The 12,337-nt window shown below is 52.3% G+C and overlaps 3 protein-coding genes across 3 annotated transcripts; 1 reads left to right on the forward strand and 2 right to left on the reverse strand.

Moving 5' to 3' along the window:
- Positions 1-1,440: 1,440 nt before the first annotated feature.
- Positions 1,441-2,602, forward strand: G647_03609 (uncharacterized protein; the record flags this gene model as incomplete). The annotated part of the gene is made up of 2 exons (XM_008727954.1): positions 1,441-2,233; positions 2,328-2,602. The coding sequence occupies 2 exons, from the start codon at positions 1,441-1,443 to the stop codon at positions 2,600-2,602; spliced, it is 1,068 nt and encodes a 355-aa protein (XP_008726176.1).
- A 5,218-nt stretch (positions 2,603-7,820) lies between these two features.
- On the reverse strand, positions 7,821-8,913 carry G647_03610 (uncharacterized protein; the record flags this gene model as incomplete). Its single annotated transcript, XM_008727955.1, has 3 exons — positions 7,821-8,069; positions 8,133-8,528; positions 8,776-8,913. The coding sequence occupies 3 exons, from the start codon at positions 8,911-8,913 to the stop codon at positions 7,821-7,823; spliced, it is 783 nt and encodes a 260-aa protein (XP_008726177.1).
- Positions 8,914-9,828: 915 nt separating this feature from the next.
- G647_03611 (uncharacterized protein) lies at positions 9,829-11,646 on the reverse strand (the record flags this gene model as incomplete). Its single annotated transcript, XM_008727956.1, has 1 exon — positions 9,829-11,646. The coding sequence occupies one exon, from the start codon at positions 11,644-11,646 to the stop codon at positions 9,829-9,831; it is 1,818 nt and encodes a 605-aa protein (XP_008726178.1).
- Between the last annotated feature and the right edge of the window lie 691 nt (positions 11,647-12,337).

Raw genomic sequence — 12,337 nt, forward strand, 5'->3', positions numbered from 1 at the left:
GCGGCGGCCGGATAATTGGAATCCGGGCCGTTGCCACCACTGTCCATTTTACAGGACATTACAACCCGGACAGGGCAGTCTGGCTCATCTATCAGAGGGCCGACCGTGAGACGACTTCTGTGGTCGTGAGGCCACAACTATGTCCCCTACAGACGATTCCATGCATGTACTGTATGCTATGCGATGGTCTCGCTTCTCGGGTCTTGGAGATTGGACTCGAGGTGCCAGGTTGTCATCCAACGGGCAGGGTATTGATGATTTGCTTCGTGGTAGACAAGACAGTCCAGCTGATGGTTCGCCACACGATCGCTCGGTATGCAACAGAAAATATCGGTGCAGGGAGGCTTTCGACTGTGCGACGGAAGGGTTCAGATCTCAAGATAACTCTCGCTGCCATGTGAACGATATTCTGAGACCGTCCGACGCCCGTTTCTATACTTCGCAGTTGATGCCGATCTGCCGTAGTATCCATGCGCGCAACGATAACGAACAGAATAGTCCTTGGGATGGGAACATGATCGTCCAGGTCGCAGCTGGAAGCCAGAACGGCATATGGGGCTGAAGACTGGTCGCGTGTTGTCGCGTTGCCGTATACCCCTTGCGAACCGAAGGCGGGAATCTAGCTTGACAGCATCTGTGCAGTCAGCCTGGCAGTCCGGCCTAAGGATATTCTTGGCAGGACAATTTGTCTGCACTCTGATCATGCTCGCGCGGACCCTTGAGAGCGATACCATAATTTGTGACCGGGCCCCTAGGGTTTTTCACCGGAAGGTCAGAGACCAAAGAGCTCCCACGAGAGATTCTGATCCAGAATGGGATTACTACTCCTTGCTGGATGGACGAGGGATACCAGCACCAACTCAAGGCCACTGTTGCAAGGAGCTCAGACACAACGACTGGTACATGGGCCGCAGAACAGAAGAGCGGTCAGGCGGGCACATGCCAGACAAGGCCAGCAAGGCAGAGCCATTACATCGTCCGTTCTGGTGTCCGTGCATCGTGAGAGCGAGATCTGGCCCCGGGACACCTCTTCAGTACTTGTGGTCGTGGAACGATAGCATATTGAACCGAGTTTGCAGAAGTGTGAATTTCTGAAAAACCTTCACGAATCCCGAAGAAAGGAGCACAGCCTCGCCCGACATGATTCGTTGAAATCAGACGCGGCACCGATGTCGGCGATGCAGCCGGCGGCTCACTGCCGCCTACCCGTGCTACCCGTGCTATCCCCTGACATGTTCTCATCGACGACGACGTCGGGGAAATGCACTAAGCACGCACGCAGGTCTCTTCCATTGCTTGATCAATTGCCTCCTGAGGCCCATTTTTCCGCTCATCAAAGCAAGCAGCGACATACCGTACGAGACAATAATTACATCAGCCAGGACGTTGATTTCCGTCTTCTTTCCTTCATCCTCTGAAGCCACATGAAGAGCAGCAACCATGGGTGACGAACAATCACAACGTACAAATGCTTCGAATCTAGAGTCGCACCACCCGTCACAATCAGCCTCCACCGCCTCCTTTCGCAAAACCGCCCGTCTGATATGCCTGGAAGAACACGCCGTCTCGCCGTTCCCCGTACCGAGTACATCGTCCACATTCAACATCTTCAAACCCACGTACATATCGGGGGTTAAGGATCGTCTGTCTAACATCACCCACCGCATCGCCGTAATGGACGCACATAACATCGGCGCGCAGATAATCTCCATGAATCAGCCCACCGCGCAAGCGTTCACTGATCTGCAACAGCAGGTGGAATGGTGCAGGAGGTCCAACAACTTTGTGGTTGAGAACTATTGCCGCGCTTATCCAAACAGGTTCTTTGCCTTCGCGACCTTGCCCACGCAGAGTGGACGAGCTGCCGCAGAGGAACTCGAGCGGTGCGTGATGGAGTACGGCTTTGTAGGCGCGATGATCAACGGCTTCACCAACACGACAGATCCGACTCGCGGGCTGTATCTGGACGACCCGCAGTTTGATGTCCTCTGGGAGACAGCGGAGCGGTTGCAGAAGCCCATCTTTATTCATCCCAGGGTACCGCTGGTGAGTAATATGAAAGTGCTGGAAGATATGCCAGTTTTCCATGGCGCGCCGTACGGGTTTGGACGGGAGACTTGCGAACACATCCTGCGGATAATGTATGCCGGCGTCTTTGATCGGTTTCCCAAGTTGAAGGTCTGTTTGGGGCATATGGGAGAGGGGTTGAGCTGGATCTTGCCGCGGACGGACAGTACGTTTCGGCTTTACTCGGCTGGTGAGGTTCGCCTGTGCTATTGTAACTTGCCGGAGTGTGTGTTCTCTTGCTAACTTCCGATGCTGTAAAGAGGCGCAAGGACCAAAGAAAAAGCGATTTCAGGACTATTTCCAACAAAATATCCTCCCCAATACCAGCGGCATGCCCAGAACTTCTGCACTCATGCAATTGATGGCTGAATCGAAGGCGGAGAACATTATGTTTGCAGTGGATTACCCGTATGAGTCTGTGGCGGAGATGAGGGCATGGTTCGAGACAGTACCGGTGTCAGATGAGACATGGAGGGATATTGGGTACCGCAACGCTATTAGATGGTTCGGCCTGCCGCTGGACTATGATGAGTGACCAGAGAAAGGTAGCTGCGACAGGCCATAGAATGTTGATGAGAGTTTTGTACCCAATACATCGTCACCTTGGCCGACAGTGTTTGCACTGCGTTTGTTCTGGGCCCTTTCTTGATGCTTTCCGGACGGCCAAACGACGTCCCGCGACGACATAAAGGCGCGCCCATGCCATGGCTGCTGTGCAAGGATGTCATCGAGGGCTTCTAGCCACGCCGTTCTTGGCGCCGCCCACAATCCTATCCTGCTCTCTCGACAGATCTGTCTCACTCCTCAAACTTCACACAGTCAATCACAGATAGCTCTCATGGCAAACACTATACCTGCGATATGATTCCTCCTCTTGAACTCTTCTCTCATGCTTCCCTTAGCTTATACACGTCAGAATCTCACAAGCGTGCCAGATCGGCTCTGAGCAAGCCGGGCTCAGGTGTCAGTCTGATTTGTCGAGATTCTCCTCTTTCAAACCACTTCCAGTAAGTCGATAATGCTCACCTTTATACCGAGACACAAATAGAGGTGAAAGCAACCGAGACAAGCATTGACAGCTACAAGACAGAGCCGACATCATTCATCCCGATCGTTTCTCCATCTGTTTAATCTTGCTCTCAAGCCTGACCTCAACATTTCCGACGAGATACCTCCTGCCAGAAGTGGAGATCAGACAGAAACACTCGACTCCCCTAACATCGGTTTCATTCTGGAAAGCATGTTCAAGCACGTTCTTCTCACTCTGCTTCAACCTCACGAATAGAGCTTGTTTGCCACGGTTTGCCTGAACAAACGAGGCCAGTTTCGTGATGACAGCACAACCACCTCAGCAACCTACCTCTACCTTTTCTCATGAGGCAATCTCATAAGTTCCGAAAGGACAGAATCTCTAGTATGACTTGTCTTGGAGGGTCTGACTTCCCTATCACAAACCTTACCTCACACACAAGCAGAACAATAGGCAAGGAGGCTGTCTCCTAAGATGAGCCACAAGAGCTGGGAACAACATCTGCTCCACTGAAGGTGGTCAGGGGACAGATTCACTACCAGCAGCCATCGCTGCTTCCCGATCACGCCATACCCTCGTTCCTAGACTCTTGGTCGGTGAGGCGAATCTGAAAACGTTTACCATGCATTGTGGTACAATCTGGACAATGTGGAGAGGCTGTGCTTCATGACAATCCAGGACAATGATACTCTGGGTCAAGGGGCTGGAACCCGCACTGTCACTTATGCTACATATCAGCAGGGATTCAGCTCAACAAACTTCCCGTGTCACACTCACCAAGGATCTCATCACCAGTTGATCACATTTCTTCCGTCAAACACGATGGACACCAGTGGCGAAGAGTACAACTGGGAGCGGTGCCCCGATGTGGTCAGATGACTTGGACGAGCCGTCCTGTCTCGGTCTCCGCCTTCGCGTTGTACGATGGTCGAGGACGGACGCTGGTCGTACTTGCCGAGAGCGCTGAGGCGTCCTGACAGCCCAGTACTCTCAAAGGCTAACTGCCATTGCTACGAGAGTTGCGATGTTGTCAGTCCCAGAGCTCCTAGAGGATCACATCACCAGTTGTTACCTTCAAATACCTCCCCCGTGGGTATGTCGACTCGAGCCATGACACCGACAAGCCCCTTTGGGCGATATCCTTGAGCTTCATCATGCTCATCGCCACGACGCATTTTTTTGTCGGACGCTAGTCACGGTCCACAGTGGGGATGTGCGCAGGAAGAAATGTCGACATTTCACCACTCTTGTCAATGCCGCAGGGACCGTAACCGAACTCACAACGGTCACAGCGACGAGCAGCGTTGTCTCCAGGGCAGGCTGTCGGATGCGACAGTGCCTCCGACGGGGGTTGCTGGTGATGATTTCCTTGGATTATAGAGGATCTCATCACTAGTTGATTTAAAAAGAAAACTCCCTTACGAGCTATTTCTCGTACTGCATCGTGCAGTGCTCCTGCCGCCAGCAGGTCTTATCGAACCTGGTCGAGACGTATCGGGTGTTCGATGCCTTGCGATACAACTTCAGGGCGTGGCTCGCAGCAAGAGCATGTGCAAGCACATGTACGATGCCTCGCGGCAGGGGCTTGTGCAAGCTCTTGTTGGCTTGCTCGCAGCAAGAGCATGTGCAAGCACATGTACGATGCCTCGTGCCCAAGGCGACTACCTGTCACGAACCCAATGGTACTGGGGAATAGTACGGGAGAAGGTGGCAGGATACAACAGTAGGAAAGGGGATATAGCACTTCTACGTAAGTGCTATGATCCCCCACCCGAATTGGGTGGCTAGAAAGTAGGAGAGGCATGAGCCGGTAGCTATCGGTTATTACCGCCTCATGCTAGGCTCACGTGACACTAAGAGAGGGGAAAGACTTAAGAGCTCCTCTCACCCGGATCGTGAGAGGGAGGCTCTTCCTTCTTTCTTTAAGCGTTGAGTCGTTGTCAATAGGACCACCAGATACAAAAGCATTCAGCTGCGTTAACCATCAGTGCCTACCGCGCAGCGGAGGTCCTGATACTACCACACCCTTAGTTGGTGGGGCGGGCTTTTTTGGATCGATCGTGGACTCGATCATACGACAATTTCGGGTCCATAGACGACCGGAGATTGAGCCGCCAGCCAGGGTGGTTGGCAATTCCTCACGTGCCCAGTGTTGCATTGTTCTGGGCTGCGCCCATCAAGTTGGATGCAGGATGTATGGATACTGAACAGGACAGGATGATTTTGTGCCCGTAGCGCCAGCAATCTGTCTCCAGCATGCAGCAGGGATGCTCGCGGACGAGGACGACTCTGTTCTGTATTCAGCCCACAGTGGGATCTCTGCAGCCAGGGATATATCGGGGCCGGTGTTGGGAAATCGGTGCAGGAATGGTAGCCGCATCATCAGATCTAGACTGCCTTCGAAGGTCTCCCCGTTGGTGGAAGTACGACGCAAGATGTATAGCTCATGGAGAGATTTGATAACCATCCAGTTCGGAGCCCATTCATTTTCGGGTCACATTGTGCTCTAAAGGGGAAGAGTTGACCGATTCGAAGGGATTTCCGCGTCTGAGCAATGGCACCGGCCTGCGAAGGACACCTGTCTGAGAAGTAAACCAAATCCCCGCCAGTATTGATTGATGTTCCGGTACGCTGCATGTGCCCAAGTACACACCAGGGGGGAGGAGGTCCAGAACCATCTCAACCGATATGTCCATGAGTTGGGTCGGAAACCGATTTACCGCAAATAATCTCTTCTCATCTGGGTTCCCTGCTTGTCAACTGCGGCGCCGGTATGGAGCTCCTGCGGATCTGCTGGACAGGGATGACTGGTATCGTCTGTGCTATGTCTGTGTGGTCGGTGCGTTTGATATTTCAGAATCATTGTTGTGAGATTCCCGATGATGTTATACCCGGGCGTGGTCCCATGGTCCCATGGCGCAGTTGCACGTAGATCAGGCGGCCAACGAAGAAAAGGCTTATCGATGGTTTTGACGAGGCTCAATCCAGATGACCGACGGCAGCGGACAACGTGTGATATCTTCGTCCTATCCTTTCACACGCTTCAGTGTCACCCTTCAGAGGACACTGCACTACGCATGTCTGAGTACATTATAGGCTTGTGATTATTCGCGCGCCAACACCCTATCTACGTACCTACTGCATGATACCTACAAACTGAGTTGGAAATATCAGTCGATATCCTTCCACTAACCAGCCACTGTGACGTGATGCAAGATGATGCGATGTGCCGTGACGGACCACCTCTACCAGTTCATTCATATCCAACCCGCAGACTCTAGACCCCAGACTTAGCGCCCGACATTGATCAGGCTCGTGAGAATCACCGAGAAGGCCCAAGCACAAAACACTTGTGATTCTTACGCCAAGAGAGAAAGGGTCTTACCACAATCGTGATCTCAACAAGTCAAGGACATACTGCATGCAGGATGTTCACGTAAACTACGGGGATCTGAACGCTTCACACCCTACGAGACTGCCGCGCTCGCCCTCGTATTTCCACAATGAGCTCACTAACCTATACCGCTCACTACTTATACCGCTCACCACCTCAATCACGCCCCAGACTGTGCTGCTCATTCAAGCCGCAGGCTGTGCTCCTCCATGCGTACTCCCATGGCTTGAAGGGGTACACCCCGGACAGGTCGTGGGCACGACCGGATTCACGGTTCCAGTGCCAGTGCCAGTGCCAGTACCGGCATTTGCGCTGGGAGGCACGACCGCGAGCAGCGGAGCACCCGATACAGTCGCACAGCGCGAGTCACCGGCCGCGAGGGGCTGGATGATGCCCCTGAGCGAGGCGTCGCAGAGGGCGTACGTCGTCGGCGACACGCAGATGAATTGGCCTGGGGTGGCACATTTGCCGCGGGCGAGGTAGGCTAGTTGTGGAAGGGCCGCTGCTTGGGCGGCGAAATGGATGAGTGGGAGGGTTAAGAGGATGGATGTGCGCATTGTGTGAGAAATGGAATGGGGTATTTGTTCGTTCGTGGAGACTGTTGTTTATTGTGGATGAAACTTGGGTTGTCTGGATTTCGGCTTGACTTGATTTCGGCTTGACTTGATTTTGATATGAAAGTGTGGCGAGGGAATTGAGACTAGTAGTAGGGAGGTAGATTCTTGAAATCGAGCACGAGCTTTCTTTGTGTGGTACGATGAATGAGACGCTCTTTGTTCAGCGCAGGCAATTTTAAAGGTCGAGGCCCATTTGAAACAAAGGCTGCTGAGATGGCTTTGTGTGGAAGACCAGGGACAATGAATTGACGGTGCTGAGTGCGTTTATTCGCACACGAGGTGCATCATGTTACCGGCTTGACACTGATCACGCATTGACCTCGCTCTGGCTTTGCAGAAACAATCCCAGCATTTGAGAGGATATTGCTGTCACAGACTTGTCCTTACCACGACTTGGGTCTGCCACACGAATCTGGTGAGACACTAAATGGAGCTGAAGGAGGCGTGAGGAGCTTGGAGAGTAGTGGTTATTTACTTTTCGCTCACCCCTACACACATGTAGAGAAAGCCATATGAACTTCCTCTGACCCGAACCCGGTGGGGGAAGCTTCTCTTCCTTCTCTAAGCGTTGAGTCGTTATGCATAGGGTTAGCAATACATGCAGGTCAATCAACTACTATCAAGTGCGGTTCCTACCGCGCAGTGAAGGTCCTGATAATTGCTCACAGTATTTCCAGGTACACACGGTAGCAACAAATCTCCTACGTGTCACTCACTCCTTTGCTGGAGCATACTTCCTCTTCGCGGCCGGCAACCGTTCCACTATTCTTGGAAGCAAATACTCCTTGTCCCAAGTACACGTGACACTGGGATGCTGGGTACACAACTTCGCCCACTTGGCAAACCGTGGTATGTTCGATGTCGAGGGGTTGGTATCCAGCATAGCTGTGGCAAGGCGAGATGGGAAGATAACGTCGTTGCAGAAGTCGATCATCCGAAGGACAAAAGGTGTTGTCATGACCTTTCCGGAGTGAGTCTGCATTCTTGGAGGGTAGATGTGAGAGAGCAATATCACAGCACATACCTCGACAAACGTCAAACTCTTACTTCCTGCAAAGTATGGCCCTTTCCCATCCATGTCGGCGCCTGACAGCAGCGGCTCAATCTCTTCGCTCAAACGGCTGAGAATGTCGTCCACGATCTTTTCTTGTGGCTCTCCCGGATCGGCGCCAACGAGTTTGAACATGAGTGGATTAATCTTGGTGAAGTAGGTATCCACAAACAAAGACATTCGGTAACGCATATATGCTGTATCTGCTCGAGAGCATGTTCCCCACGACTCTCGACCAGACGGAAGAACTGGAAGGATGTGCGATGGATAAAGATCCGTGAGGAATGACACGATTTGTGCGGACTCTACGAGGGTGAATTGTTGATTCGATCCGATTGGAGTGTACTGAAAGACAGGCACTAAGCCACGCTGCGTCTTAGCGTTAGCAGTGTTATCGGAAGACTTCATTGCCGCATCAGCATGTAAGAATATCTCCTAGAAGAGTGCGAAACCCCATGGCCAGATTGGTTTGGACATTTGGGCAAAGGAACATGGACAAGGAGAGTATACTCGGTGGCATCACAGCCCGACCCGCAAAGGATGACAACGTCTCAGCATGCAAAGATTGAAGACAACTACCCTGCTGTGGGACATGCAACCTTTTGTCCTGACTCACCGGATTCAACTTGAGAAACCAAGCCGGCCTTGGCACGTCCATGTCTATGAGCACCTCCTCATAATCCAGTCCCAGCTCTTTAAGCACTATGTGGACGCGATGGGACCACCCGCAGCCATGGTTTGTATAGAGTGTCATCCTAGCTTGCTGACTGATGGCGCCAATGCTGGGGATAAGGGCTGATGTAATGGCTGGCGGAGAGGTCGACGACATGGTCAAGAAGAAGATCTGAGGAAGGGATTGGGTTCTTTTGAGCTGAACACTTGTCAAGGGGAGACAAGCAAGGGTGCCAGTATGACTGAATTCAGGGACCGAGTTGCATCAAAGTACCAGGCTGGTTCTATGAAGTGAAAGAGACGGAGAAGGAAGATGTCGAGAAACGAGGAAAGTGAGAATACTTGTACACCGCAGCTTGCTGAGCTGTGCTTCCTTCGACTTCTAGCTCGAATTTCGCGGACCAATTTCGACCGAATCCCAGCGCTGCGCATGCCGGTCTGATATGTTCGGATTCGAGGGTGCACAGATTAGAGGCCTACATGAGATACTGGGGTTGTCGAAGTTCAACATGTGCCGTGCTGGGGAAGTGTCGGCGAGGCTGTGCGTCCCTGAAAGCAGCGTGCTGAAAGATGTCAGTCTGGTCCGAAGTTCTCATCACGACTACAAATCGCAGATTCACAGCCTTGCCGCATTATCACGTGGACCGGAGAGAAGCTTTGCCGAGGTACGGAATACGACAGCCTTGTCTTCATATTGGAAAGGATTGTGCGGGTCGTGCACCTTATACTTTGTGACTCGGGGAGGAGCCCATGTCGAGCATGCTCTCAGTTGAAGGTAAGAAGACAGCACCATATAGTAACCCGCAAAAGATCTTTGTATTCGCAACGTAAAGGTCTCCCACGAAGCCAGGATGAAGCAATGAGACAGTACATAGAAACTGAGATGTGTTAAGTAGCCGGGACCGCATACTGAACCCAGCACCTCCGCCACCCAACTGGATTGAACGCCACCAACACCGACGCTGAAAGCTTTAAACTGTGGTTGGTAAATTGCTTGTCATTGCTGCTTTCCGATCCCCAACAGCACCACCTTCATCTTCGCCAACTCTTTCACAAACGAGATTCCTGCAGGCCGTGGTACCATCAAGGCCAAGCAACATGCACTAGTTGTGCAACCATACGCCAGCATCCTTAGATGACGATTCTGGGCGAATTCGGCCACAAAATGCCCCAAGAAGGCAATTGTAGCGCATCGCCACAAAGGCAGGGCTGATGATACTATGATGGGTGATTTCGAGAGAGGCTCCGCCCCCAAGGATGTGACCGGGATCGGCGCTTTGGGAGTTATTGGCGTGTGATCAATTGTCGCATTTCCACAACTTCGCAAACCGTCTGCGTACGAATCACAGCTGGCATTCGAGGTCGCCTCCACACGAATGGAGGCCTTCAGGCCTTCCACTTCCCTCTGGAATGCCTGCAACTGAGTCCGAAGACCCTTGATCTCGTCCATGGCGTCGTTGAATCGTCTCTGCCATATTGTCTCCTGGTCCTGCAAGTATGCGGGTGACGCCGCCATTGCGCTTCCCGGGGCATCCGCTCTAGCGATTCGCCTGCGAGCGACGACAGAAGAGTTAGGAGCACTCACGCAGGCATTGCTTCTCGGTGGATGGACTGCCGGATAGCTGAGGTTGGAAAAGGTGAAATCCGCCACCATCGGAGAACCCCAAGATGCGGTGGATGAAGAAAGACCAGAGTCTGGATTGTCCTCGAATCGCCAAGGAATGTTCTCGAAGGTCGCCTTGAGCGACGATATGAGGAGCTCGTCTTTGTTGATGGCAGGGCCTGTATCGAGACGAAGCCTTGTCTGTTGCATCGCGCTGGCTCGGTGGATGGGAAAGAAAGGGGCAGGCGTTACTGGTGAGGTGCACCTTGAAAGCCTCTCCAGCGCGTCCTTCAACATGGGCAACATATAAGCCAGAGCCCAATCCCCAATTGCTTGTGTCCAGATCATAAACTTGTTGAAATGTACATCCTTGCTCAGATCGAACTGGCAGAGAGGGGCCATGTAATACGTTTGGCCCTGTGTCAGATCAAGCCAATGTAGGTTGATCAACGCGAAGCTGTTATCAATGGTGCAAGAAAATGAAACTGGTGGCTCAGGGACCTGACGAGCACTTGATTCCCGCGATGCTCTGGCATAGAGCATTTGCAATGCCCGAACGCAATAAGAACCGGTGATGCCGCATTGATTGTTTGCCGACTCCACTCTGTGTTCTTTGTTGCCATAGGCACGTTCGAATGTCAGGAAGGGGCAGTAGCTCGCTGCCCCTGGGTTTAAAAAGCCGCTGTCCCAGTGGACCATCGTTCCGGTTGGTTGAAGCGACTGTGGGATAAGTGATAATTCCCTGCTGGAGAACGCAGCTGCCGAAAACCCACAAACTAAGCTAGGATGTGGTATGGAAAGATCGTACATCGGCCCGGTGTGATTGACTGCTCTTTCCGGTAGAGCTTCACGACTGCTGAACGCCGGCACCATACAGCGGGAGAGCAGCTCGGTTGTAAGGGGCGGCAGCAGATTTGGTGGAAATATCGGTGAAGATCCGAACCCTCGGCCTGTAGCGACTTGATTCCAAAAGCATGTTTTCTGTTCGTCAAATCGAAACGAGTCTTCATTTGCAGCTTCGAATATCTGGAGGAAAGATGATGGAATACGGTCCTTTGGTGCGCTGTCAAGAAAGCGGATCTGATGGGTTGCTAACACCTCTCGCCGGAAAGCTCGCCAGGACAGGTGACTGCCGTCATAGGATGTTGCTGACGGTTGATCTGAATCATCGGAAGATAACGAGGGCGTTGAGGATCTGCTGGAAGAAGACATCGTCCACAGACGCGAAGCTTTGTGCCAACCTCGAAGTACTTGTCTCTCAGCGTTTTGCAGTATAGCCTTCACACAGTTTGTCAGCTATACAGACACAGTAGCGTCACGACCATCCGATTTGAGTGGGTAAGCCGCGCTCGGTGCAGATTCTAGTGTGGTTACTGAATCCTCCGCAACGATTCTGACAATGTAAAGAAGGAATGTGAGCGGGACGAAGGGGAGCAAAGAATAGATGGGCAAATGCTTGAGAGAAAGATTGAATTCCAATATAGGACAGCCTTCACGAGGATAGATGGGGCGTTTAGTAGGGGCGCATTCCACTTGCTGTATGCTAGCTATGCTCACCCCCGTGATATTTCGGTACCGCCCGAAAGGCTGATAAGATCAATGACGATTCGAAATAGGTGTTCGGCGCTGTATGGGTTGCCGCCACTGGACATAGCTTTGCGGAAACCCTTGCCAGGGAGCGCGTCTGCTCCATCCACGGTTCCAATCGCATCGCTGTGCTTGAGTATACAAGTCTGGATGCTTGTATGTAAGGCGCAGTCACATAGTGAAGCTCATCGGTTGGTCGAATGAGAGGCTAAGAATCTTGTCAGGTAGCTAACCCTGAGTCCACGCCAGCAGCAGTGTTTCATCATGACAGAACGGGCAAGGTCTGGGATTGTTGGCTGCTGTTATACTCAAAATG

The sequence above is a fragment of the Cladophialophora carrionii genome (genome assembly GCF_000365165.1).
Source record: "Cladophialophora carrionii CBS 160.54 unplaced genomic scaffold supercont1.3, whole genome shotgun sequence".
In the NCBI taxonomy this organism is placed as follows: domain Eukaryota; kingdom Fungi; phylum Ascomycota; class Eurotiomycetes; order Chaetothyriales; family Herpotrichiellaceae; genus Cladophialophora; species Cladophialophora carrionii.